Source organism: Talpa europaea (genome assembly GCF_964194135.1).
Source record: "Talpa europaea genome assembly, chromosome: 7".
Classification (NCBI taxonomy): Eukaryota; Metazoa; Chordata; class Mammalia; order Eulipotyphla; family Talpidae; genus Talpa; species Talpa europaea.
This window is the reverse complement of record NC_140074.1, coordinates 9,974,880-10,001,071: the sequence shown is the minus strand read 5'-3', so window position 1 is coordinate 10,001,071 and position 26,192 is coordinate 9,974,880. Positions and strand designations below refer to the sequence as shown.

The following is a 26,192-nucleotide window of genomic DNA, read 5'->3' as shown; positions in this document are numbered from 1 at the left end:
CTTCCTGCCATCCCAGCCAGGGAGGGGTCTGGGGAGCTAGCCATGAGTCCTGGTTGCTTGCCCCCAGCTCCCAGCGCTCAGCTACCAGGCTGTCATCGGGCTCCACAACAGTCCTAGAAAGTGGCTTCAAGAACCTTTGTTTTATGAAAGAAGGGACACATTTGCCCACTGTCCCTCATTAATGGTTAACTGGAGTCTAGTCAGGTCTTTTCCGTGAGTTGGAGCTGCAGCTGCCTCCAGAAATGTCTCTGGGGATGCCTGTGAAGAGTCAGGGGAAAATACATCTTCTCTTGGCCCGGGACTGGGTGATAAGCTGCCCTTGTCTCTCCATGCCATGAAGGAGGTCAGTAAGAAGGCTGTGAGGCTGGGAAAGGAAGGACACTGTAGCCTGGAGTCTTTGATTAACCTTGCTGTGTCATCTTAGGAAAGTCCCTTCACCTCTCTGGCCCTCATTCACCCTCTGGAACCCAGCCTTTTGGATCTGAGTCCCCTTCCAGCTGTGGCTTGCCTGATGATAAGCGTTCCTTAAGCCTGCTATACCAGGGCCCTAAGCTAGGGCCACTGGAGGACGTGTGTGTGTGTGTGTTTGTGTGTGTGTGTATTTGGGGGGGGGGAACCCTCCCCATTCCACTGAAGATCACTCTCAGGCCTCCTGTTAATCTGGACACTGCTCACCACCATAGTGTTTCTGGCTATCTCCGGGGGGTCACTATGTCCAGCACATGATAGGCGCTCCGTAAATGTTGAGGGAGTAATGGCACAGAGAATTGAGGCGTCCCCAGGTTAGTGTCAGTTTCAGTGGGGGAAGGTAGGTTCAGAGTAGGCCTCTAGGGGACGGCTGCTGGTCAGAGGAGCATTAACTGTAGGGGAGGGAGGGGACAAGAAGTGACACACGTATTGCTCAGCCTCCTAGAAGGAGGAAAACTCTTTATTTTACTTTTTTTTTGGTAAAGCTCAGAAATAAGATAAAGCTGTCATTATTGCTACATAATGAGCTCCATAAATTGGGAAACGTTTCATGGTTCATTGTAGTGCGAGAGTCTAGAAATGGTGAAATTTTCATCAGCGTAGAAAATAAAAACCAAGAAAGAGTACAAGCCCATTGGGGGAACCTGCCTGACAACAACACCTGTGAGAGAAGAACCCATCCAAGTTTGCCAGCTGCACCCTCCTGCCCCCATTCCTGGTGAGAGGCCAATGCTTCTGTGAAGTCCCTGCTTGGTGCTGTGCCTTCCCTGGCCACCATCTGCGTCCCTTTACATTAGGCTTTGCCCTCTGGAGGCTGGTCCCTCCTGCAGCCCCCTAACACCTAAGAGATAGTTACTGACCTGCAGCTGAGTAGAGCAGAGCACCCTGATGCATAATGCCAAGGTGCAGAGGTGAGAGGCATGGGCCTCCACTACCTGCGAAGGCCTCTGGAGTTTCAGCTGGCCCCTGAGGGATGTGGGTACAGCATTTGACAGGTGTCCCCGGGCATAGGTCTCCTCTGGGTGTGAGAGATTGAGGGGCACAAAAGAATAGGGAGAGAAAGATTAAAAAAAGGATAGGCTGAAGAGGTGGCAGAAGAGGGAGTCCTGGGCGAAAAGTTCAGGCATTAGGCAGGCCTGGAAGCTCTGTCCTTGGGCCTGTCATTTTATCTCTCTGAGCAAGATTTCTTCATGTGTAGGAAGGGCTAATGTTTCTCTGTCCTTTTCTGAGCCTGTGGATAACATGAGATGTTGTGTACAGCCAGCGTTTGACCCCCTGATGTCTAGGTGCTGGGGCCAGGTGGACAGATGCAGCACAGGGCATGGCCTGCAGCAAACATCCACCCCTAACCGCTGGACCAGAAGGGCCACCAAGCCTACCAGCTAGTTTGGGAAGGGTAAAATGTAGCGATTACATTGTGTCCAACATTGACATCAGAATCAGTGCATGTCCCTTGCACCTGGAATTGAGGCTGGGTGGGTGAGTCCTCCGAACCCCTCTCTGAAAACCCCTCCCTAAGAAAATCCTCCTTCCCCCCAATTTTCCTCTCTCCCCTCTCCTGCAGGGTTCAAGTCCAGACAGTGGCCCTTGAACCCCAAAATCGGCCCCCTCACCTGTAAAGCGAGCACAGGTCCAACCTTACACCCAACACTCCCCTCCTACCTTGGACCAGGAGCTCCTGGGGCTGTGCGGAGGTCAAGACAGCCTGGCAGATGGATGAATAGCTGAATCCCCCCCCCCCTTTTGCAATACCCCCCCATGGACCATCAGTCACGAATAGGCCCCAGCCGGCCCCCTAGAGAAGGTGCAGTTTTCCCTCAGCCTTGGCTCCAAGTCTTAAAGCATGGAATGGGGCGCTCAGGCAGGCACCAGGCCCCCTGTCCCCACGATGTTGCCCCAGCCGGGGCACAGCGTTGCAGGCAAGGGACTCTCCCCGAGGAAGGCAGGGCACCCAGGTTTGGGGTGCAGGTGGGCGCCGACCGGTTGGCCCTCTCTGGGCCCAGCGCCTGCCCCCCCAGCCCTGCGGAGCGCCCCGGGACTGGGAACACGCGCCCCCGTGGGAGGCGGCAGGCGCTCTGGCAACCGGGGTTGGGGTGCGGGGTGCGGGTTCCCCAAGGTGGGTGGGGGGCGTGACTGCGGGCAGGAAGAGGAGGCGAGGGGACCGCGGGCCTCCGCGTCCCGGGGGCGTCGCCTCCCCGCCCCTCCACCCCGCGCCCCCACGGCCCGCGCCCGGGGGGCTCGGGCGGCCTCGGCCGCGGCCGGCGCGGCTCGGCTCGGCGTCGCCATGGCAACAGCGGCTTAGGGGGCGGGGGCGACGTGGCGGGCGGCGGGCGGGCGGGCGGGCGGGGTGGGCTGGGCCGCGCGGCGCGGGCCGAGCCGTCGGCGCTCGGGCGGGCTCCGGGCGGGCTCCGGGCGGGCGGGCGGCGCGGGCCGCGAGCTGCTGGGGCCGACCCGACCCGGCCCGCCCTGGGCCGCGCGGCCGCCCGCGAGAGGGCCGGGCCCGCCGCGCTCACCGCCCCTCCCCCTGTCGCCCCGCCAGGGCTTCCTCAGCCGCCGCCTCAAGGGCTCCATCAAGCGCACCAAGAGCCAGCCCAAGCTGGACCGCAACCACAGCTTCCGCCGCGTCCTGCCCGGGTTCCGGAGCGCCGCCGCCGCGGACAATGAGAGGTGAGCGCGCGGCCCGGCGGCGCGGGACAAAGCGGGGCCCGGCCGGGCGCGGGGGGCGCCGCCCGCGGCAACTTGTGGGGCCGCCGGGGAGGACCTGGGCTCCCGCCGGGCCGGGAGGGGCCGCGGCCGGCGCGAAGCGCCCTCGCCTCGCCTCGCCGGGAAGTCCCGTGCCCGGGGCGCATTGTTCCCCCGGGGCGCTGCCCGCCCCCCGGCCCCGAGCCCCCCCGCCCCCCGGGGTCCTGCTCGGAGGGCTCTTCGGCCGGGCTTCGCGGCGCCGGGCGGACATCTGGAGGGGAGGAGCCGGGGCCGGCGCTCCGGGGGCGCATCTGCGCTAAGTAGGGCGCCGCGCTGCCCGCGCGGGGGCCCCCCCGAGAGCCCGGGGCGTCCCCCCAGGCCGGGGGAGAATGGCCTCGCCTCTCCCGCTCCCGCCTGGGCAGCGGCTTCCCTCCCTCGCCTCTCCGCTCCCAGGGGTATCTCCTGCGCCCTGTTTCCTTTTCCCAGGCAAGTCGGGAGCAGGTGTGGAAATTCCGGGGGGAGGTGGCGTGTGGGGCAGAGGAGGAGCAGGAGGAGGTGGCTCAGCTCGCCGGGAGTCCCAGGCGGGGAGCACAGGCTTCAGCTCGCAAGGGCAAGCCACGCCGTCCTCGTGCAGGGGCACTAGGCGGGCACAGCCTTTTGGGGCCCAGGTTCCCCTCCTTGAGCTGTGCCAGCCCCAGCACCTTTCCACTTGGGCACAGACGGGGATGGATTCCGGTGCCAGTTAGAACGTGTCCCTGCTCAGCTCATGGAGGAGGAAGAACAGGCAGGGACCAAGGCACCTTTTCAGCATTCAGATGTCTGTCTCAGGTCCCTGGCATCTGCCTTCATGGGGCTGTGCCCGTGTGTACGATTGGCAGGTTGGCACTCCCTGTAGGGGAGGCACAGGTAGAATTAAAATGTCTCTTCCCTCCCCCTTGCTTCCAGCAGGCAGACGAGTACAAGTTATAGCCCAACTGCTGCCCAAGGTTGAATGCTGTTTAGCTGACCCCTAGCATCTTCCCGAGAGTACCCCTCCCAGCCCCCCGTAGAATTACTAGACCTTTCATGTCCATCGTCTGCCTGGAGCTGCTCTCCAGTGCTTCCCCACTGCTGCTTGCAGCTGGTTTCCTGCCCCAGCTGCCAAACCCAGCCCAAGGCAGGACCCTCAGCCCTTCGCTGATGGCCATGATGCCCCAGGGGACCAGGTGTGCCCTGGCAGGAAGATGCAGCCAGACCAGAACTCAACGCTGGGCGCAGCCACTGCGTCTTTGAAAATCTCGCTTCCCATCTTTGTTATTGTCTGGGCGGCAGGCCACCCGGTTTGCTGCCTTCCTCCCTCCGCCTGCCCCCCCCCTCCCCTGCCTTCAGCTCTCTCCCCCAGGAACATGCCCTTCTCCACGATTTCCTTGGCGGGGGTCAGGACCCTCTGCACCCGCATGCGGGGGCTTGTGTACGTACCCATTTTGTGTGCATGTATTGGTTGTCCTGGGAGCCGGAGAGACAGCCCTTGGCCCGACCTCTGAGTGTGTCTGCCCTCCCGAGAGCAGACAGCGTGCATGCCGTGTTTACCTCCCTCCAGTGGGAGCCTGCGCTGAGAACCGGCAAGCGCTCAGCTGGCAACCCCGACTGGTTGGGGTATGGCCGAGATGACCTCATGCAAGTCCTGCCCAGCTTGGCCTTAGACCAGACTTGCCACATGCTGAAGGGGTGCAGAGTGGGGGGCTGAGAGCGAAGCTACAGCCCATTTTTAGAAATGGTGGTGAACGGTAGCGGTTGGAGCGGGATGTCACTGGCAGTGGTGTGGAATTGTCTTATTAATTTTCTATAAACAAAATCTGGCTTGGTGGCTTCTCTGGCAAGGAAGGGAGCCCAGATTTCCCACGGACCGCAGAGAGACTGAGTTTGAAAACCCTCTGCCCATCTTGGAGCTGAAATAGGCTTTGCCAGGACTGGGGTCTCCTGATTTGCTGCTTTGCTTGGAGATAGATTTTTTCCGGCTGCCGCTGGGATGGAAGCCGGGATGGACGGGCAGATAACCCTCCGGGGCAGCCCCTGGAGTCATCCTGTGTGGACATGAGTGAGTAAAGCCAACTGTGGTGACTCCCTTCCCACCTGAAGCTCATGGTCAGACCTGGGTGAGTGGAGAGGCACCTCCTCTCCTCTGACCAGGTGTGGTCGTGCTGCCGTGTGGTCGTGTCGCCATGTGGGTGTGTGGTGGAGGCTGGGAGGGCAGGACAGGCTGCCTTTGGCAGCAGGGAGGGGTTGATAAGGGCTCCATAGGACCTCCCTGCTGGGCTGTCCTACTTTGGGTGGGGAGGGGATAATCTCAGTGAGGGGGGTGGCTGGGGGCTTCTAGGGTGTCCAGTGTGAGGGAGCGCTGGTCTGGATGCCCCCCACAGGGAGGAGTGCCTTGTGTGTCTCTACTGGGGTTCAGCTTTGGATGAAGTGGTCTGCATCATGGTTGCTGAACAGGCTTTGTTGCTTGCTCTCTGCCTGGTCCACAACTGCCGTGTTGGGGAGGTTAATTTTTTTAATTATTTTTTTTTTTTTTTTTTGGTGCTGGAATTCTCATTGAGAGGCTGGAATCCAGTTGGTTCTGTGCTGGGATCTTTCAGCTCTGTGCGAAAGGCCTCGTTGCTGGTGTGGGGGTGCTGAACTTGGCTGGTTGGGGGGAGGGGGTGAAGTCTGTTGTGAGCCTGGGCCCACCAGCGTTGGGTGGGCACAGCTGGGCTCTGGGGGCCCCACAGGGGCTCTTGGACAGGTTTAAACCCTGAAAAGGGCTGGGGTGGCGGGGAGGGAAGGGGAGGTTCCCAGTTGGTCTTCAAATCCCTGGGCTCTTCAGACGCTGATTTCTTCTTTGGAGGTTTTGGAGATAAGCACCGGGGACAGGTAATCATTACTCCTGGACAACAGAAATGAATCCTGCGCTGAGGCTTTCCAGGTGAAAGGTGCGCTGGCAGAAGCTGTTCTTTCTTGCAGGCTGGAAATGTTGCTGCTTCATTCAAAGGCTGTGTTATCGTTGGTCAGAGCGATCTAGGATGTGGTGATTCTGCTTTCCCAGAAAATAATTTCTAAGTCACTCATTTATTTATTCATGTTCCCGCGAAGCTGGGAGGGTCACCTGGCAGTATTATGCGCTTCTCAGCCCCTTTCTCCCTGATGCTGTTTCTGGGTGACTAGGGCCCCTCTGGCTCTCTCCTGTCCCCCTACTCCTGTAGTTACTGTGAACCGACTGTACCCCCTGCCCACAATTCCCAGTCCACCTGCTGCAGGACTCATCTCATAACCCCCGAGCCCCAGCGCAGGTTCCGAGGCAGCTCTGAGTGGATTAGACTCATTCCCCCGCCCATGAATGTGTGTGTTGCCCGGAGTTCCGGCACCTGCAAGTTACTAATGGTGGAAAGACTAGGGAGGGAGATAGTGGAAGTGGGGGTGGGGGATGAGGGCTTTCAGGGACCCTTGACTGGCAATAAGTAAACAAGAATCAGTTCTACCCCTGTGGGTGACCACTCCCTGGGGGGCGGGGAAGGAAGCGCCACTTGAAGAACAGGGACCAGGGACGAAGATGGCATGTGTCTGCCTACTTTGGTTGCTGGCAGTAGGTGTGGGAAGTCTGGTTTTTCTCCCGCTCTTCTTCCCCCACCCCCTACTGTAGACAGGGGTGCCTGGTCCTTCTCTGCTTTCCCCTGGGTAACATTGAGATGATCCTGCACTTCAGACAGTGCCAGGGAGTAACAGGAAGTATGCCATCTTTGAATTGGAAGCCAGGCATTCCTGCGCGAGTCTCTTCATCTTTCCAAGCCTCAGTTTGCACATCTGCATTATGGGGCGGAGGACAGTCATGTCGTTGGAAACAGCGTCAACATATTCAGTGTGAAGTTAATAAAAAGTGTGTCCTATTCAGTGCTGTTTCCTTAGCAACCAACACCGTCTTGCACCCATTGCTTAAGCATTTCTAATAGTTTATTAAATAAGCAGTAACAGATGACAGAGGCTAAGCCAATATAATGTTTCCAAGAAGTGGTAATTAATACTGGCTGGGAAAAGTCACTTCATCTCAGTAAGCCTCCGTTTCCTCGTCTGCAGTGTGGGGACAGCAGGCAGCCATCATTCAGCGTGCTCAGGACATCAAGAGATGCCAGATGCTGTTTTCTCTCCTCCTGGAGTGGTTCACTGCCCTGGAACACACACCTGGGAAAGCAGACCTCTCCTATGTGTGTTTTAAAACCTGTCTTTAAAGCTCGTTGTCCCAACCTACATTTGGGCCATGCTTGTTTTTAATCATTTTGGTATTTAGGTGATGTCTAGCTTTTCTCTATTAAAAACGATGCTGGTATTTAAGTCCTTGAATGTTTATCTTTGTTTACATCTGGTTGTTTCCATAGGATAAAGTCTTAGGAAAGGGATTTCTAGGTCAAAGAATATGGGCAGTTGGAAGCTTTTGATAAAAATAAAAATCCCCCCTATGGAAAACCTACACACACACACATACACACACACACACACACACCCTCACCCTCTACCCCAACCTTCCAGTGATTCTTGACAGTACTCACCTGTTTCCTCACACCTGAGAAAAGTTTGGGTGTCATCAGTAATCTTGGTTATTCATATAGGCAGAAAGGCAGGATTGCCTGTTAGTGACTGAATATTCTTTTCCTGAGTTTAGTGGCCAGTAGAGCGGCTGCTTTTGAGGCTTGTCTATTCCTGTCCTTCGCTTTCTGAACATTCTGACAAGCCCTTTACAGGCGCCTTGGTTGCCCTGTTTGGCCTCCCTCGGCTCTGAGAGACCCTGGGTAGGTGGATCTTGGTTAAATGGGCCTCCGCCTTCCGAGAAGTATGGCAGGGAATTCATTAATTACCTGCCAGGAAGACTTACCCAGCTCCCCCCTCCCCTTCCCTGCTCTCCATAAGGGAATCAGATTTAATTCTTAATCTGATAATTATCATAAGGAGGCCTGGCATTTACACAGCACTTGGAGAGGTCTTCACCCTACAGGGTGGGCGGGCAGTGAGGGGATGTTGGCTCCGGGACCCCGAGGCCCACCGTCAGCAGCAGGCAGGTGGGAGCAGCGTGGAAGCGAGGCCTTGTGACCAGGCGCTGGCCACTTGCAGCAGGGCGCTTGGAGCCCCACGGGCACCTTTGGGAGCAGGGCTGTCCGGAGGCCACATAGGAGGACGTGATTTTGAGCCTCATCTCCAGAAAGGGAGGGGAAAGCTCTGACCCGGACAGAGAGAAGAACCAATTTATTTTTTGCTTTCTCATTTTTATCACATTCCTTTTAGATCTGCGGCTCCCTCGTGTATCTTCAGAGATGTGAGCCGGGCAATATTTTTAGGAACGGTGGAAATTAGCTAGTGAGACTGGATCATCCCCAGCCTGGGGTTTCAAAGGCTGGAGAAGCCTTTCGTCTCCAAGCATCTGTAGCAGGTGTGCATCTGTGAGCGCATGGTTTCGTATGTCTTGCGAGTGTGCACCTGTCCTCGTGAAGGTGTTTGTATGTTCTGTGTGCACGCCTGAGCATTTGAAATGAGTACGCTCATGTAAAGCATTTGGTACAGCACCTGGCGCTTCCCATTGGGTTGAACCATGTAAAGTGACTCTGCAGGTGAGGCATGGACATAGGGCGCACCTAAGAAGTGCTCAGTGACTGTTGGCTACCCCTGTTGTTACTGTGTGTTTTCTTAGGCGTATGTGTCTCCAGCATATGCGTGTGTGGGTAGTATATTCTGAGTTCAGCTCTTGCATGTGTATCTGCGTGTGCGGTTTCTATCTGGATATGTGGCCACAGAGCAGGCCAGGTTTGTGGACAAACTGCCCACCTTGGAGAAGACATCCCCTGGCTCAGCATGTACCGGGCCACCCTCTTGATTCCTTTTAGCCTGTAGGTGCTGGCAGAGCCCAGGCCTGGGGTGCTGGGGGGCCCATCACATTCTCCCCCAAGTAACCCTACCTATTTCCAGGCCCCAGTTCTGAGGCTATGCAAATTGACTCTTTAATGGAATTCTTTCACAAAATATTACTTGAACCAGAAAGTTAATTACCAGGCTCTAATTAATGGCTATTTTAGAAGGCCACAGAAGAGAGCTGGAGATCATAGGGAGAAAGCAAGAAGGCAAACGTCCAGCTCCCCTGGCCAGCATGCTGACTCCTGCCTCCTCACTTCTCCCCTGCTCTGTGGGCCAGCCCACGACCCCTGGGTGAAGAAGCACCCTTGTCCCAAGAACCTCTGGCTTTCAAGTGCTCTGGTCACCGATCTGCCATCAGTGAGGGGCAGCCTGGGCCTTGTCCCCAGCCTGGGGGGTGTGAGAAGCCATGGATAGCAAGTCCGGACTGTGGGGAGGGGCAGCGGATCTTTTGAGGCTTTTGAGCAGCCAGGAGACATGCCCCAGGTCAGGGCTGTGGCGGGGAGGGACAGTCACTGGCCACTCTGCCTGAAACTAACCCCTTTCTCACACCTTCAGGCACTTTCAGGCTGCTGCCTGCCCGCCTCCCCCCCAAGAGTCTGAGCTTCCAGGGCCAGCTTCCACCAGGGGCCTGGCTCTCCGTGCTTCCCCCTCAGTGCTCAGTGTGGAGTCACCTGTGGTCATCCCTTTCCACCTCCAGGTCAGACTGAAAGGCCAGAGCTTATTGTGATGGGAATAATGTGGGTGTTGTCCCTCCCTGCTGGGGTTGCCAGGAAGCGTGGCCCATTTTCCCATCCCCTCCTGAGAGAGGGGAATGTCTGTAGGTGTGTGGGTGCACAGCATCCAGCTGCCTACCACATCTTGTCTGCAGGCCACACCACATGCCATCCAGCCATGCACATGTCAGAACCGTCCTTGGTGTTTGGAAGGCAAGTCCCTTGGAAGCCCCCAGAGGCGCACCACTGATTGCTTCTGAGCCAGGCAGGTGGTGTATAAGACCCAGGCATGGGGGGAGTCAGGATTCCTACCTGCGAGGGGCAGACTGCCTGGGGATAACCCTGACCATTCCTGGGGAAGTATAAGCATGACCCCAAGACTGGAGGTCAAGCCTGATCCTGGGGACATGCCAAGAATAGGGCCTGTCTGCCTACCTCCTTGCACCTGACTCTTGGGGTTGTCCCCTTGAAGACCTCAGCGGATAACCATGGGCTGGTTGAGGCTTAATGGAGGCACCCAAGGAATAACTAAATGCTTTGGATTTTTAAAAGGAGGAGTCCGAGGGCAGCCTCAAGGCCCTGCTCCTTAGAAGTTCTTCAGAGTCAGCCCGAGCAGGATCATCCTCCTGCTGCCACTCATTCAGCGACTGCCACAGGCTCAGCTGGAGCGGGCAGAGCACAGGAGTTGCAGGAACTTGGCTTCCAGGCCTGACTCTTGCTCAGTCAGTGTGATTAACAGAGAAGCCATGGAGCGCTGAGTCTCAGTTTTCCCGTCACCCAAGTGGGACTAGTGGGACAGGAATTGGCCCAGACAGAGGTAGTTGTACATGACCCCGCCCGATGGGGTGCCATGAGTGCTGTTATTCCTTATCATGGTGCTCCTCCATCTCTGTTTTCTGGTGGACAGCCCCCGAGGGGGAGGCTGAGGATTCTCCTCCAGCCCCTGTCCCAGCTGGTTCTGCCACTGCCCAGGTAACCCTGGGATGTCACCTCACTGCTGCCCTCACCTTTCCCACACCCTCAGTGTGTTGGGCAGAGATAGAGATGCCACACTGGTAGCGCAGGCCCTAATTCGATGTGACGTTGTCGTGGGGAGTTTTCATACCGAGGGCAGTGAATTATTACAGCATCTCCCTGTGCCCACTGACTAAAGGGAAGTTAATTTCATGCTCTGTCTTTTTGATACTCATAATCAAAGCGTTGTATTGCAGCTGCAGACTGTTAGCATGTGAGGGATGTGTGAGCCTCAACAATTACTGTTCCCTGCGGGGGTGGGGGGCGGGGGGCGTTGATTAATAGATTGTTCACATCTCTACCCCCTGTCTTCCTTAGTCCCCTTCTTGCCTTCTTTCTCCCTTTTCAACTGATTTCATCCGGAAATTCAGTGTCAGAATTGGCTCTGACCCACACCCCACTTTTGTCTCAGAAGTCGAGGACCTAGTCCCTGAGCCTGACTGGCTCACCCCAGGGAAGACCCCTCTGAAGGGTGACAGGCTGGGACCCCTGATAAAGTGCAGATTCTCAGGCACCGCCGCAGACCTTTCAAGTTAGACTCTCGAGTAATCGTGTTCCCCAGTGTTTGAGAACCAGTGCTCAAGTTATGAATCTCATTTGCAGATTGCAAGAGTTGTGCCCCAGCTGTGTGCCACCTACTTGCCTAGGCATTGCCCATAATGTGTTCTTATTCATTCCTCGTAGTAAAGGGTTTTTTTGTATCCCACTTCATAGGTGTAGAAACAGACTTCAAGTCAGGAAAATTCCTGGGGCAAAATCATACATTGGGGGATCCCACCCCCGCAGTCCAATCTCTGGTTGATGCTGGAAATCTCCCCACTAGCATGCCTTTCTTTTCATCGTTGTGAGACTTTTTTTTTTTTTAAAGATTTATTTATTTATGCATACAAGAACTAGGGTACAGGCCAGAGGGGTGTGTGTGTGGTGGGAGCGCGTTTGAGAGGATTCACCAGAGACAGAGTGGGGAACAGAACAGGCAGAAAGACTGAAATACACTGCTGAGGGGAGCAGCAGGCGAGTAAGGAGAGGTCTGTTGTGCCATGTGGGTAGCTCCCTGGCCGGCCAGGGATCAAACTCGTGCTGCAGAGGCTGCGGATAGCTTTATAGGTTGCGTCTTAACTGCTTGCGCCACCAGGGATGCCCCTGGTTGTGAGACTTTTTGAAATAAACCTTCCCCTCCCAGGGGAGTGTCTGTATCTCCTCTAGCATAGGGCCCCCCCCCCCCACTATAACAGACTCTTTCACACCAGTCTTCTGGGTCACCCAAGGGCGCCTGGAGCAGTCAGGCATTTATGGCCATGATCTGCATTTTACAGGAGTGGATGAGGCTCAGAGAGGTGTGGGGCAGGGCTGGCATTGGAACTTGTCTCCCAAGTCCAGGCCCCATGCGCAGCCACCTGTGTCACAGAAGCCCATTCCTCTTGCCCAGTCCCTGGTTGCAGGTGGGGAAGCTGGAGTTCAGAGAAGCCTAGTTGCTTACGAGGATCTGGTGAGTGGCAGTGATGCCATTCAAGCTCAGGTCCACTCAAAAGAATCTGGAGGTTGGGGCGGAGGGAAGGGAGAGTCTGGCCTGTGGGGCATGGAGCTGGAACGGGAACCTGTGGCTGCCCTACTCCGAGCTCCTTGCCCTGCACCTCTGGTTGCTGGAAGGAAGCTGCTAGCCCAGGGGGTCAAGCTTCCTTGCCTTTGCTGCTGGGCTTCAGGTCTTGAGCCCTTGGAGCTGTCAGAATGGAGCCCCTGGCGGGGAGCGGGACCCAGCGCTTTCCCCTCTCTGCTGGCCCTGGCGAGCTTCTCGTGGTGCTGTGATAGCTGCCCTCAGTGGCCACTTCTGCTGGACCAGACTCTGCTCCCAGGGCCTCCACCCACATTTTCTCATTTCATCCTTACAGCGGCACTGTGAAGGATCAGGGCTATTACTGTCCTCATTTTACAGAGGAGAAAATTGAGGCGCAGAGAGACTTGAGCAGCCTGGCCATCTCACACAGCCCCCTAAGTGGCTGAGCTGGGACTCCCACTCTGGCTTTATTTATAATAACCCCAGGTCTGGCTTTATTACACGGGGCCCCCGCACCAACCACCATCCCGTACGGTCTCTGTTCCTACGCTCCGCTTATAGACAGCTGGCTTGGTCAGTGATAACATCCATCACCTACTGCCACTTAGGGAGCGGGCGCTGCCTGCTGGCCTCTGCATTGCTCGGGCATCGTCTCTGAGCCTCTTTTCATCCTCCTCCCATCCCATGGGTGACGAGACTGGCTTTGGAGGGGGTAAAGGTCCTTCTCAGGCATTTCCCTGGTGCTGGAAGTAGAAGCTCTGTACCTAGGAGCCAGCTCCAGGGCCCTGTGCTGCTCCTTGTCCTCAGGGGGCCCGAGTGCTGTGCGCTTTGACTCTCTTGGTTGGCAGCCAGGGCAGCGCTCCACAGCTGGAGTGGCAGAGCGAGGCTTCCAGTCCAGGAGCCAACTCCGTGTGCACCTACCTCTGCACAGCCCTGGCTGCTCGCAGGTCTGCCCACGAGGAGACTGAGGCTCTGACAGGTTGAGTCGGTCAGCTTGTGTGGGACAGAGCGAGATTTTGCACCTCGGTCTTTACAAAGTGTTTTCCTCCCTTCTACCTGGGAGGATGTGGCGGCTGGGAGGCTGGGGGCTGTCCGGGCTGTACTCTTGAGGAGGTGGGGTGGCAGTGGAGGCCGGCCTTCCTCCTGGCCTCCGTGGGTGGGGGCGCCCTGTGAGGGTAGGTGGCTGCCGCCCTTATTCTGCAGCCTGTCAGTGATGCTGTGAGTGTCTCTATCCATGGGCCTTCCCGAGCTCTGGGCTCCCACATCTTTTTACCTCCTGGCGGAGCTGATGAGCTATGGCTGCATTTGGATCCACTGATTTTTGAGGCTGGGTAAGGTGGGGCTGTTGGCCGTGGCAGGCCAATGGCCTCGCCCGGGGCCTTCTTTTCCTCCCAGGGCAGGATGCAGAGGTTCGTCATTGCCTAGGAGGAGGGAGGGGGACAGTATACTGGTGGGCAGTGACTCCGCTGACTATCCATGGCTTTGGGCCTGTGGGGAGATGGGTGAGGCTGGCGCTGAGCTCCGGCTGAGGTCTGTGATGCTGGCTGCAGCCGCGCTTCTCACAGGCTGACTCTCTGGAGTGGAGATGCACTGGGCACAACTGCCCGGTCTGGGAAGTGGGCACTGGCTGTGGGCAGTGGCTGTTCCGCGGCCTGGTGGTCTGTCGAGAGCCCTGCCCAGCCGGCCTGAGGTGGTCTTGTCCGGTTGCCCTCGGCATGTGACGTGCACATTTTGGATGGCTTTTTTTATGAGAATGGTGAAAACCTACTCCAAGGAATTTCAGGTTCAAGGGACGCTGGAGCTGGTGGGGGACTTAGCGAGCATCTGTCCACAGTTGACTGGAAGTTATCATCCACAGCCCCGTGGCAGCCTCATCATGGGGGATCTTTGTGTGATACGGGACACTAGAGACCCCTGGAGGTCCCGTGGTGGGGAAACTGGCTCTATCTTGTTGAACCTGGGGTTCCTGTTCCCCACCTGCGGCAGCCATCATCCGTGGGGCAGCAGTGTTTGCGGAACATTGTGAATTTGAGGTGCTACCTCCCTTACAGTGTGCTCTGTAAGAGGGGCTTTGGCAGTTTGCCCTGTCTTCAGGGTCTACAGGAATAAGCCCTGGATGATGGCAGTGCCAAGCAGCAGGTATGGGGTATGATTTGGGGGAGGAAGAGTCATCCCCAGGCCCACAGGTTCACTCCTCAGAGCAGCTGGCAGCTGTCCTGTATGTGGATGGGACCTGACTCTGGTCAGAATCCTCCGAGGACCCAGATAAGGGGGGGTATTCCCTCTTTGTGGGCTGTCTTGATACCCAGCAGCATTGGCTGTGGGCATCCCTGCCCCCCTGGACTCCTGCAGAAGGCAGCAGGCGGGCAGAGGCTGCCCGCTGATTTGCATAATTGTGCTGTCCCCTGAATAATTAATAAAGCTCTGTCCTTGCTGGGAGCAAAGTCTGCACCATTATGGATGGGTTTGCCAGAGCTCTTCCAGGGGGCTGATGGTTCCCGGACTCCTTGGCCCTTCCTGGCAGGGAGCCCCCCAGAGAGAAGAGAGGGCACTGGGTTGGGGTGTCCGTGTGGTTCCCATGGCATAGCAGTGGGCAGGCTGGGAGTGCATGCCACGTTCTTCCAGGATCCCCAGATGGGGACTGGGCCCATAGATGATTTGGAGCTCTGTGGTCTCCTGCTGCCTGTGGTCCCACAAACACGATCTTTTTTGAGATCTTTTCTGAGACATGATCGAGACTTAGCTCCTTTTCTGGTCAGCCGGAGAAAGCACTGCGAGGAGAGGGTCAGGGTGGTGATGGTGCTTTGCAGGCCTGAGTAGGGAAGGTTGGGGTAGCCTGGGAGTGACTCTTATTTGTGGTTTCTGAGTCCCTTTTTATGGTGCTTCGTGAAGTGAATTTTCCCTCTGGGGATATGGCTTTGCCTCTTTATGCGAGAAAGAGAGGCGATGAGGACGTCTGCCAGTGCGTGTAGTTGGGGGAAGGTCGTATAGTTTTTCCAAGCTAGGGATGGACTTGGAAGGCCTTGCTTTCTTCCCTGCCTCCTCCCAGTCATTGCCCAGACAGTGGAGTGTTTCTCACACTGGCTTGCAAGGGCTAGCACGTTGTAGGTGTTAACGGGCACTTGGGATACGGGAATCTCCACGTCCAAACAGTGAACCAAAGATGGTGAGTGTTTTCACTGCCCGACTGCTGGGAGCCTTTGCTGTGCCAGTGTGCATCTGGGTGTACTCGGGGTGCCGTTTCCCGTCCGCACGACTGTCCAGGTGCTGTTCACACATCCCCAGAGATGGGGCTGCCATGCCAGTGCTGCATGGTGCCAACTTGGAAACTTCCTTTTGTTGAACTTCCCTGGCTAATGTTTTACATTTCTTAGTTGGCACTCACCCCAGCTAGGGAGGTGGCAGGTCCGGGATGATCCTGTTTTATGGGTAAGAAACTGAGGCTGACTTCCACCCACATGTGCTAGCTGGACTGCAGCCCTTCCCCTGGCCACCGGGAAACCATTTGTTTCTGGGTAAAGGTCAGTATATTGCTGGCGTGGGTCTTGGGACCTTGGGGGCCTGCCTGTTGCACTGACAGCCCCCATCCCTGCTTGCATGGTTTGTTACTGGGGGTGGGTAGTAGGCGGTAAGTTAAAACTTGTCTGGTAGTACCCGGCTGTGGGGCCTGGCTTGGGAGCCATACGCAGATGTGAGCACAGCACTGCCAGATGTCCCCTCAGCAACCATCCCGAACTTCCACCCTTTCTCTCCTGGCTGGTCTTTTTTGTGGGTGGGCATGTTTAAAGGCCCCAAGAGCAGAATACAGGCTTGTCTTGGGCTGGTGAGGTAGGAAGGAGGAGGGTGGGGGTTCAGCTGCCTTCTGTCTTTAGGCATTTCTGAGAGCCACTTTCTGAGACCTGGTGGGTGGCCAGGGTGGGGTGAACCTATTTACGACAGCTAGGCTTGGGGTGTCCTGAGGCTGACTTAGACTGTTTTATGTCTCAGAAGTCTCCTTGGAGTCCACCATGAAAGGGACTGCGTTGTCCCCACGTGGAACATGGGTCCCCATAAGGATTTTAGTGAGTGCCAGGGTTTTAGTGGGTAAACAGAAGCCCCCTGGGGAACGGGATTCTGCACTACTGCCGTGCAAGCCTGCTTCAGGGAACCCAAGTGGGGGAGTCTGGATCTGGTGCCCTGACTTCTGGTGTGATCCCAGCAAGCCACCTAAGCTCTGAACCTCCGCTCCTCATCTTTCCATGGCGATGCTGCTGCGTGCGCCCCAGCCCGCCTCACCATACCTCTGTCATACCTCACGGGCACACTCCACACGGGCACACACCCTGCTTTTGCCCTTCTGTTGAGACCCTAGACTATCGCCAGCAGGTCTGGCCTAGCGCTCACGGGGTCTATCCCATCATGTGGCGGGAGACAGCCCAAGACAGGCATGAAGAGATGTTTGGGTGGACGTTTCTCCCACTCAGAAAATCAATATTCTGCGGCCTACCTAATTGCTCTGTTACTGCTAAATGAGTCATCGTGGAGGGAAAGTAGCAAATGCATTGTGAGATTAATGGGAGAAAATAGTTGGCAGATGACTTTGGTTTGCTTCTGAAACTCCGAGAAGGTGTAACTGTGAGAAATCTGGAGAGCTGTGGAGGCCACGCCCCAGAAGCAGCTGTCCGCCTCGGAGGCTCCGGGTGCTGGAGGGTCTAAGGCCCTGTTGGGCACTGAATACTCTAGGGGCCCGAGTCGGGAGCTACTCATGGTGGGGTCTGGGGCAGCGATGGGATGGGTGCGCTGGGCGCGTGGCCCTAAGGAAAGGGATTGCTGTGCAGTTAGGGCCCTGATGTGCCCGGCACGGTGTTGGGCTGGAATAAAGTTGTCAGTGGGTAGCATGACATTGCAGTTGGGGCCAGTGTCCTGCTGGCCGTGAGAGCCCAGAGCTGGACGGTTTGCTCTGAAGGGGCGGGGGGACGGCTTCCCCAAGGAAGAGAGGAGAGCTGAAGTTTCAGGGAACAGCTTTCCGGACAGCGCTTGGGCAGACCCAGTGGCCTGAGAGCCCGGGGCTGAAGGAGCGCCTGAATGGCCTTCACCCTCATGCAGTCCCGGGAAGTACACACAGCCTCCTTTTGCAAGTGAGGAAACCGAGACTAAAGGTGGTTAGGAGATTTGCCTGAGCCCCTAGGGCTGTAGATGCAAGGTCCAGAGTTGAACCTCGGCCCCTCACCTCCATGTGCAGTAGGAAGTGGGCGTGGGGAGGCATCAGAGGTGATCCCACATTGTCCTGGTTCCTGGATACAACTGAGCGTCATGGCGCCACAGGACCCGGTAAAAAGATTCATGCCTCATTGAGAGGGAGGGGTCAGATTCACGTGTTTAGGGTTGGCCCTGCAATCTAGCCGGCCCCCAGAAGATTCTGAGAGCCAGTCAAGTGTCCTGCACCCAGCAGTGCTCTCCTCCTTGGAAGATCCATGCCTCTGAGAGATGTGGGGGTGGGGGGGGTACAGCCTTATCAGGCTGCCTGTTCAACTTGAGGAGCCAGGACTCACTGTACCCCTAGAATCATGGGTAGGGCAGAGCTAGGTGGGCAGCTGAGCCCCATACTAGACAGGGACGCCTCTCGGGTGCTTCCCTGCTACTGAAAACCGAGTTTCAACCCAAATTCAGATCAGATTGGCTCTTCCCTTGCCCCACTCCAAATGGACCACAGTCCCACTGGCAGAGGCTCTGTTCATTTGGTCTGGCTAAGGAGCCCTGTCCAGAGGGCCCTTTGTCCCTTTTGTGAGATTCTGGATTTAGAAGAATTCTGGGTGGTTCTTCAGATGAACTGAACAGCAGGGTGTTAGACAGGGGACTGAGTTCTGTCCCAGCACTCCTGTGAGCTGCTAAAGGGGGATGCCACTGGTATCCCGGAGGAGTTGGTACCCACAGTTGGCTTTCTGGTCTTGTTCCTGCCACCCAGAGAAAGCCCAGCAGGCTGGACCACTCGGGTGCTGTTTCAGCATCCCCGCAATGGCTGTGACAGTCTTGGGTCTCCTTGCGGGTGGTGGCTGGCCCTCTGGTGGCAGACTCGGCCAGCCTGAGCTGGGCACATGTGAAGCAGGAGGGACTGACTGGGGCTTCTCCCTCACACTTAGTCTTCCACCTGTGTCACGGATGCACAGCAGAGTCCACAGCCCTTCGTTTCCACCCCAGGTGTGGGTACCCTGGCCACCTGTGCCTGTGGGGGCCTGTGGCTCTTCCCCTAAGCTTGATCCATGGCTCTCCTGCCCGGGTCTCTGGGCTGCGTGGTGGCAAGCATGGCGGCTTGTCACCACGATTCTGATTGGTCAACCCTGCTGTCTCTCTCCTTAGTCAAGGGGGCCACTTAGCTGTTCTGGGGTTCCATTGGCCGCCACTGTGGCCTCTAATGGTTATCTGTGGGTGGGACTGTCTCCTTGGACCCCAGTGACTACCCAGCAGTCTCCCTGAAGGCAGGTCTCAGGTGCTCTGCCCTGCACACATACCTTTTAGCAGACTCTTGCAAAGATGGCTCCATGGCCACTCCTAAGCCTTCCCCCTCCCCACTTTGTCCCGCTGCTGCAAGAGGCACCTTGCACCCAGGTGATGCCGGAGTGTCTCATGGCAGAAGCCTCCACACTGGCTGGGGGGCCAGGATCTTAATATGAGTGGTGGGACTCAAGGATAAACAGAATTCTAGACCCCAAGGGTTATAGAGAGTTGACTTGCCTGAATCTTGGCAGGCACAGAGAGGGTGGCAATGGCCAGTGGCCTTTTTATCCCGTCACATTGGAAACCACCCATTGCACTGTGGAAACACAGTTTCCACCATCCTCCATGGTGCAGTTGCACAGAGAACTACCTAGTGGGTTTGCTGAAACTGCCCCCAGTATGTCAGAGATCTGAGTACAGGCTGCTGCACGCCTGTCCTGGGTCGGTGCACTGAGTTTCGCCCAGGTATGTCATCACACTGGCCGGCTTTACCATAGCACCTTAGTGTGGTAGGCATTCCACTTGGCAGAGCCCTGGACATTGAACTGAACGAGACCTTGCCTCTCCAGGCCTGGTCTCTCCTCCCTACCCAGAGCTGCTCTGGCTGCTGTGTCTGACCCTGCTGGGTGACTGCCCTGCGCTGGCCACTGGAAGAGGCTGGGGGCCTGCCTTGCTCTTCATTCTCCTTGCTGCTCCAGCTGCCTCAGTGCCCTGCAGTTCCAGGGGCCACCTGCAGCAGGCCCCTCACTGGAGAGGCTGCCACTCCTCATTGGTGGGTGCCCTACCTGATGGGCCTGGGTTGTTGGAACTCCTGGTCCAGGAGCCTCCAGCCCCTCACCAGGGTCCCTGTTTGGGTTCGGTTGTGATGGGGGGCTTATGCTAGCATGGGAGGTGTGCCCCTGCTCTCTGTTTTGATGGCCGTTCATGCCGGCAGGCCCCCTGTGAGACCCCTTCATTTCCTGATGGGGAGCCTCTGGCCAGCCTAGCTGGTGGTCCAGCAGAGAATGACCGGTTCTAATCACTGCCTGTGCAGGCAGACTCTCTGGGCTGCCCTGGCAACAGCTCCACGCCAGCCTGTCGGTGTGGCTGCTGACAGCTGCGCCTCCTGACTGGCTGCTTCTCCCGGTGCCCACCCCCCTCGCTCCCTCGCTCCCGCCCCCCACTCATTAGCAGTGGCTCCCTCCCCTCGTCCTTTAGGTGTAGGTGGCTCAAAGGAAGTGCCTTTGCCGGCTGGGCCAGGTCCTGGGACTCTGCTGGGGACTGTTGTCCTCCTGTGCATGGGTGGGGCCACCACAAAGGATTCTCTGGCCTGGGTCTGCACCATTCTAGATCAGGCTGCAGGGAAAACAAAGGCATACTTCCAGGTCTTAACAAGACTCCAGGGACATTCTCACCTCCTCCCACAGCCCCACTCCTTCGAGCCTGCACCCCTGGCCGCCCCTGTTTACTCACACGGACTCTGCAGGTGGATGGATGGCTGCTTTCAAATCCCAGCTCCACCACTTGTCTGTGACTTTGGGGGACTCGCTCAGCTCACTAACTGAGGTAGTGGCAGTGCCTGTCTGGAAGGCCAAGAGCTGTGGAGAGGAGGGAAGAGATATGTGGGTGAGCGCCTGGCGCCGGGCGCAGCAGTGTTCTGAGGTGCGTGAGGTGGCCCTGAGATGTGTCCGTCTGTGGCTTCTCTTTCTGGGCGCCCCTGCTCTTTCTACTGTGCTGCCACCCACCTTTCCAGTCCTGGCTCCTGCTGCTTGACCATGGCCCTCATTCCCCCCCCCACATCCACGATCCTGGTGAGCTCGGAGATCTTCACTGGCTTTTTCTGTGCTCTGGTATTGGATCTGCCGCCACCCTAACGAGTGGGTATTGGAGGGCATGGGCTAGGTCTCTTGAACTGTAATGTGCCCTCGCAGGCATAACAAAGCAGAATCCTGGTGCTCGAGAGCCTCGGGGCGAGGCCGAGGCTTCACCAGAGATGTTCTCCCCCTCACCTCCAGCAAAGCATGGGCCCTCGCTTATTCACAGGGCCTTAGAGTGAGGAGAAGTCCTAGCGCTCCTTTCACGGAGGGAAGAGGAGGCCAAGCCTGAGGGAGGGACACACAGGGCCACCAGGGTGGTGAGGGCCTTGCCGCTTTCTGCACCCTCCTTTTGGAGGCTGGGCAGGAACCAGGGAGGGCTTGGCAGCAGTGACTCGAGTTGAGACTTGGAAGGAGGGTTGGCAGGACAGAGGAGACCCGTGAGCCAGGGCCTGGTGCTCAGAGGATCAGCATTATAGAGAGGTGGCGGGGAGCGGGGGGGGGGGGACACTGGGCGAGTGGGGGGCAGTTCAGAGGGACAGAGCTGCAGGTCAGGGGAGCCGGGGGGGTGGGCTGGAAGGAGCTGGCCTAGCTTGTGTTGGGTTGGATTAGGTGAAGATGGACACTCCCTCTGTACCAGGGGCTTTGTTACAAAGCCCACAGCTACCTGAGAGCTGGCAAACCAGGTGCCGAGAGAGAGGTTTGGTGACTCGACCCATGCTCATTAGCCTAGCAGGGGCGCAGCCAGAATGGAAGCCCCTGGCGGCGTCACTCCAAGCTCTGGGGACTGCTGTCTGTTGGAGGCAGGGCCCAGAGTCTGCCTTATGTTAACTACTCCCCAGTCAGGTCTGAGGGTCACCAGGAGATTATAAGTGAAGGTGGACTGGTGTTGCCATTAGTCCCCAGCACCTGTACCCCTGCACGGCACACACTTGCACACACACACGGCTGCTGTCAGAGAACTGAGTTGTTTGCCGCGCCTTGCAGCTCTCGCTTAAAAACTTTGCTGTTGAGAAGTGGGTAGAGGGCCAGGCAGCCTACAGCCGGAGCCTTTGCTGCCCAGCAGCCAGGAGATGGGGCTTTTGTAAGGCCTGGGTCCCTCACACACCTTGGGGAGCCCAGGCCCAAGGTGGTCTCATGGCATTCTGACCCTTCCTTCCTGCCATTCTCTGTGTGACAGCGTGCCCCTCACACGGGGCCCAGCCTCCTTCTGAGCATCTAGCAACACATGGCTTGCAGTGTGGCACCGTGTGGGTGCCCAATGAGCGTTTGCGCCGCGGATGATACACTGAGCACCTACTGCGTGCTGGCGCTATGCCAGACACTGGAATCATTAACTTTGGCATGACACCTTATGATTCACAAAGCTCCTCTGGGCCCCATTAGGAGGTCGATTGTCACGGATCAGGTGTTTATTTCTCCATTTTCCAAATGAGGAAACCAAAGCTCAGCGACAGGAGGCAAGTAGCTTGAGGTCACATCATTAGCCGGTGAGGGGCAGAGCCAGGCCGAACCCATTCCAGGTGGGTGCCCGCTCCTGAGGGCTGGGAGTGCTCTCGGGCCTGTGGACCAGAGCTGGAACTCCCCAGCTGGCAGGGAAGCCAGGCCTTCAGAGGCCCGTATCCCAGGAAGCAGGGCCCCTGGGGGCACAGAGGCACCTGGCGCGCTTGCTGGCTCTTTGTGCTCCTCCCGGCAGGAGCAGGGACTTCTCTGCCACTGCTGAGGACCAGGCTGTCAGGACAGTGACTGTTTGGGGTAAGTCAGAGGCAGGAGTACAAAGACAACGTTTCCTGCCAATGTGACCCTGACCTTGAAAACCCAGAAAAAGGGAAGAGTTGGTTGCTTGCTTCAAAGGGGCAGGCCTCCTGCAGGCGGGCATCAGGGAAACCTTGGCTTTGTCAGTCAGTTCTTGCTGCCGAATTTCTCCTTTTCAGTTTAATGAAAAGTCCTGGGGATCAGCGTGGCTGGAATCCTGCCACTTTTATTGAAGGTGGGAGCTGCCAGGAGCACCGCTCTCGCGTTGGCTGGGCTCAAGAAGACACAACGTCTGAAGCAAAGATCAGACGTTGATGTGTGAATCTGGATGTCCTCCTGAAGGCTTGCCCCAGTGTCCTGCAGGTGGGCCCTGCTGTTGGGGGTCCCCAGTGACAAAGAGGGTGGTCTTTGCCCTGCTTGAGTTCTTGCAGGAAGGCAGCTAGCCATCAGGAGATCTGGGCCCCCTGAGGCCCTGCGTTTGTTTGTTTGTTACTCAATGAGTTGGTCCCTCCTGTGTGCCAGGTGCTGGGTGTGGCCCAGGGCCCTGCCCCTGGCTGAGCCGCTGCAGATAGGTGGACATCGGGGCTCACTGGGAAGTATATGTCCCACTAAGGGGGCAGTAGCCACTGCGTCCTGGCCCTGGACCTGTGGATTTATAAGAGAAGCCAGAAATCTAGCAATTTTGGGGTGACATTTATAATTTTCACATCTTTAAATGCTGGCAATTGATTCAAAACTTAAAAATGTCAAACACCGTGTGGGCTAAACAAAACTTGAATGTTGACCAAATACAGCCCCTTCTTTTCACTTCCAGACCTTTATCCTAAAGCTTGGATAAAACAGAGTTGGCAGAGGGGAGTAGGGAGGTCCTGGTGAGGGTGTGGCTGTGGGAGTCTGACGCATGAGTCAGGACAGAGGGGGCTGGAGCAAAGGGGACCTGGATGAAACAGATGGGCCACCCCCAGGCGGGGAAGGCCTGGGCCGCGTCGGTGTGAGATGCCACCCCAGATGAGCAGGTACACAAAATGCTCCAGATGTCTGGCAGGCCTGACCCCCACTGCCCAGAGAGTCTGTCGCAGACATGTCCCCTGCCTCTGGGTGGGTGCTTCTGCTTGGCACTGTCACGGGGAGTAAGAGGCTTTGGTCAGGGAAGTGTCCAGGGAAGAAAGGTCCTAAGTATTTAAAGACCTGCAGTTGAGGTGTAACCGCACAGCTGAGGGTGACTGCCCGTCCATCCGGTGCCCGTGCCTGTATGTGACCTCCCCTACCTTTGCGTTCCTTTGCCTGCTGGCTCTGCAGCCCCTTCAGGCACAGGAAGCTCTAAACTCTCAGAAAGGGGTGCGGCCCCCTCCCCTGCCCCAGCAGGGGTCCTGCATTCTTCAGACAGTTTGAACTGCTCTGGCCAAAGCCTGTCTGGGTATGTTCCTGTTAAGGCCTGCAGGCAGAACTTCGCCTGCTTCCTCCTGTTCTCCCCCCAGGTGCCACTCCCTCCGTAATTCCTGTTTTGAGTTTATTTCTAAATAATCACCTGGTGTAAACAGCGCTTGAGCTCGTCCTGGCAGTTTGTCTAGCAAACTTACCCTGGGCACCTGCTGCGTGCAGGGCTCTGGGCCCCGAGACACACAGGCACATGTAAGCCCAGGGTGGCCAGGGGCTGTGGCGTGGACAGATGCAGGGACAGGCAGTGGGGCCCAGCCCCCGTATCTCTGCAGTGGGGGTGGGGGTCAGGGAATTGGTGTGGGGATTCTGCCTTCCCATATGCCCTGCCTCCTCCCACCCGTGCGCTGTTGTTGGCGTGCAGGGTGGTGGCGGCAGCTGGCCGGGGTGAGGTGAACCTGGGCAGGAGGATAGAATGTAAGGCAGGCCCTTACCTTCCGGAGCTCGCGGGGTCACAGCAGGAACAGGTGCCAGCGCGGGCCAAATTCCTCACAACGCCCTCTCCTTCACTTAGGCTTCCTTTTAAGTCTTTTTAAAATCAAGGTACCTAAAAATACAAGCTCAGAGCATCAGATTCCAGCCATGCAGAAAAAGCTCCCAGCCACAGTCAGTGGTTTGGGCTGATGTGGAAGAAGTTTCACTTGTTGCTTTAAACTCCTCTGTGTTTAAGGAGTTGCCCGGGCCTGTGCCGACAGTGTGCTGGTGTCTAGCTCATCTTCCCTGGGGAGAGGGAGATTGGCCTTCTGACCCAGATCCCTTAGTGGGGAGGGGCATTTGCTGCAGACCCTGCCCTCCCAGCTCTGGGGGAGGGCTGGCTCTCCTGGGGGTCCCCTGGTCGGGGAGGGAAAAGGCGAGGGGCTGTTTCAGAGTTTCTCCTGCAGACATGGCACCCCTAAGGGGCCTTGAAATTGCTTTATTTCTGGTTTTGCTCACCTGTGCCCTGCCCTGAGGGGCAGGAATCAGCTGTGAAGCCTGCCTGTTCCACGGAGCTCTTGGCCTGGGGGTCAGGAGCATGCAGCCTCGATGAGACTGCCCCATCCTGGTCTCTCACTCAGGCAGCTCCTTCTGGGCAGCCCACAGTGACCCTGACCAGGCCCTAAGGAAGCGTTGGGGGCTGGGGATGCCAGGCCCCAAGAGCAGTTTGCCTGGGTGGGGAGAAGATTCTAGAAGAGGTGTTCCAATATACTGAGACTGGAAGGTGCTCTGCTCAGCCCTAGTTTGTCATCATGCCTCTCAGGGAGCCAGAAACTGGGTGGGAAAGGCCTTGGGAATCTGTGAGGTGCAGACACCGCTACTGTTGTGTTGTGTGGTTGTAAGGTTCCTGGTGCAGGCCTGTGCGGACTGGGCCCAGGGATGCATGGGAGGGGGCACAGAGGCTGGAGCCTGTGTCTGGGCAGTGTGCACGCCCTGCTGCCCCTGCTCAGCAGGTCTCCAGCAAGATACTTGGTCCTCGTCCTCCCAGGGCTCTCCTGAGGTCGGCTTGACCGCATCTCAGCTTTGGGCTGAGTGGCGCCCTTGGCCAGTGTCGGGAGAGATAAGGAAGTTGGTGATGGGGACAGTGATAGGGGTAAGAACGAATGTCAAGGATTTGCTTTGTGCTGGGTGCTCTGCTGGGTGCTTCGTGTATGGCCACCACTGCCAGAGTCCCAGCCACCCTCACGTCCACCCCGGCCCTGCAGCCACCCCCAGGCTGTTCTCCCGCCAACTCTGCTCCCTGTTCCTCCATTCTTCACCAGCGAGCATGAAACACTGAACCACCTGTGGCCTGTCACCCCTTCGGACTGAACCCTGGGCTCCTGCCTACCTTAGTGATTTCCTCCCCCAGCTGTCCCCGTCCCGCCTGCCTGTGCCCCAGCCCGGGGTCTTTGGCTTCTTGTTGCCTCCTCCTGAGCCACTCTGCCGGGGTCATGTCTGTGACCTGCGCCCTCTTCCGCCAACTCCTCCAGCAAACACAGCCTCCTGCCCCCATGCTGCTGGTCCTCTGCATGGCCTCCTGGCACCGTTGTTAGTCTACACCTACCTGTGCACTCCTTGCCCTAGACCTTCGGCCCCAAGGGTGGGACATTGATGCCTTGTTGTTCCCCAAGGCGTCTGCAGCCCCTAGAACAGTAGGTGAATGAACTGATAAACATTCCATTCTCTCTTACCCCAGGAGGGAGGCGCAATGCTATCTGCACTTTACAGATGAGGAAGGTAAGCTCAGAGAGCTGGACTGACTAGTTCATGATCGCGCAGCTACAGCCAGATAGCTTGTGTGGAGCCTGGTGTCAGGAGCCCCAGAGCCCTGTCTCAGCCAGCAGAAGCGGCCACCTCCCCACAACCCAGACAGGCCTGCCCTCCAGGGAAGAACAGGGATGTGAGGGGGCCTGAAGGAAAGGTTGGGTTATGCTT

The 26,192-nt window shown here is 57.3% G+C and overlaps 1 protein-coding gene across 2 annotated transcripts in view; it reads left to right on the top strand.

Annotated features, from left to right (window-relative positions):
* Nucleotides 1–26,192, top strand: part of DAB2IP (DAB2 interacting protein) — a gene marked incomplete at its 5' end in the record, with an annotated part of 172,206 nt that overhangs the window by 99,790 nt on the left and 46,224 nt on the right. For both annotated transcript variants that reach the window (XM_084238730.1, XM_084238729.1), the window contains one exon: nt 3,008–3,135. In XM_084238730.1, the coding sequence (XP_084094856.1) occupies nt 3,008–3,135 (128 nt within the window). The remainder of the gene's footprint in view (nt 1–3,007; nt 3,136–26,192) is intronic.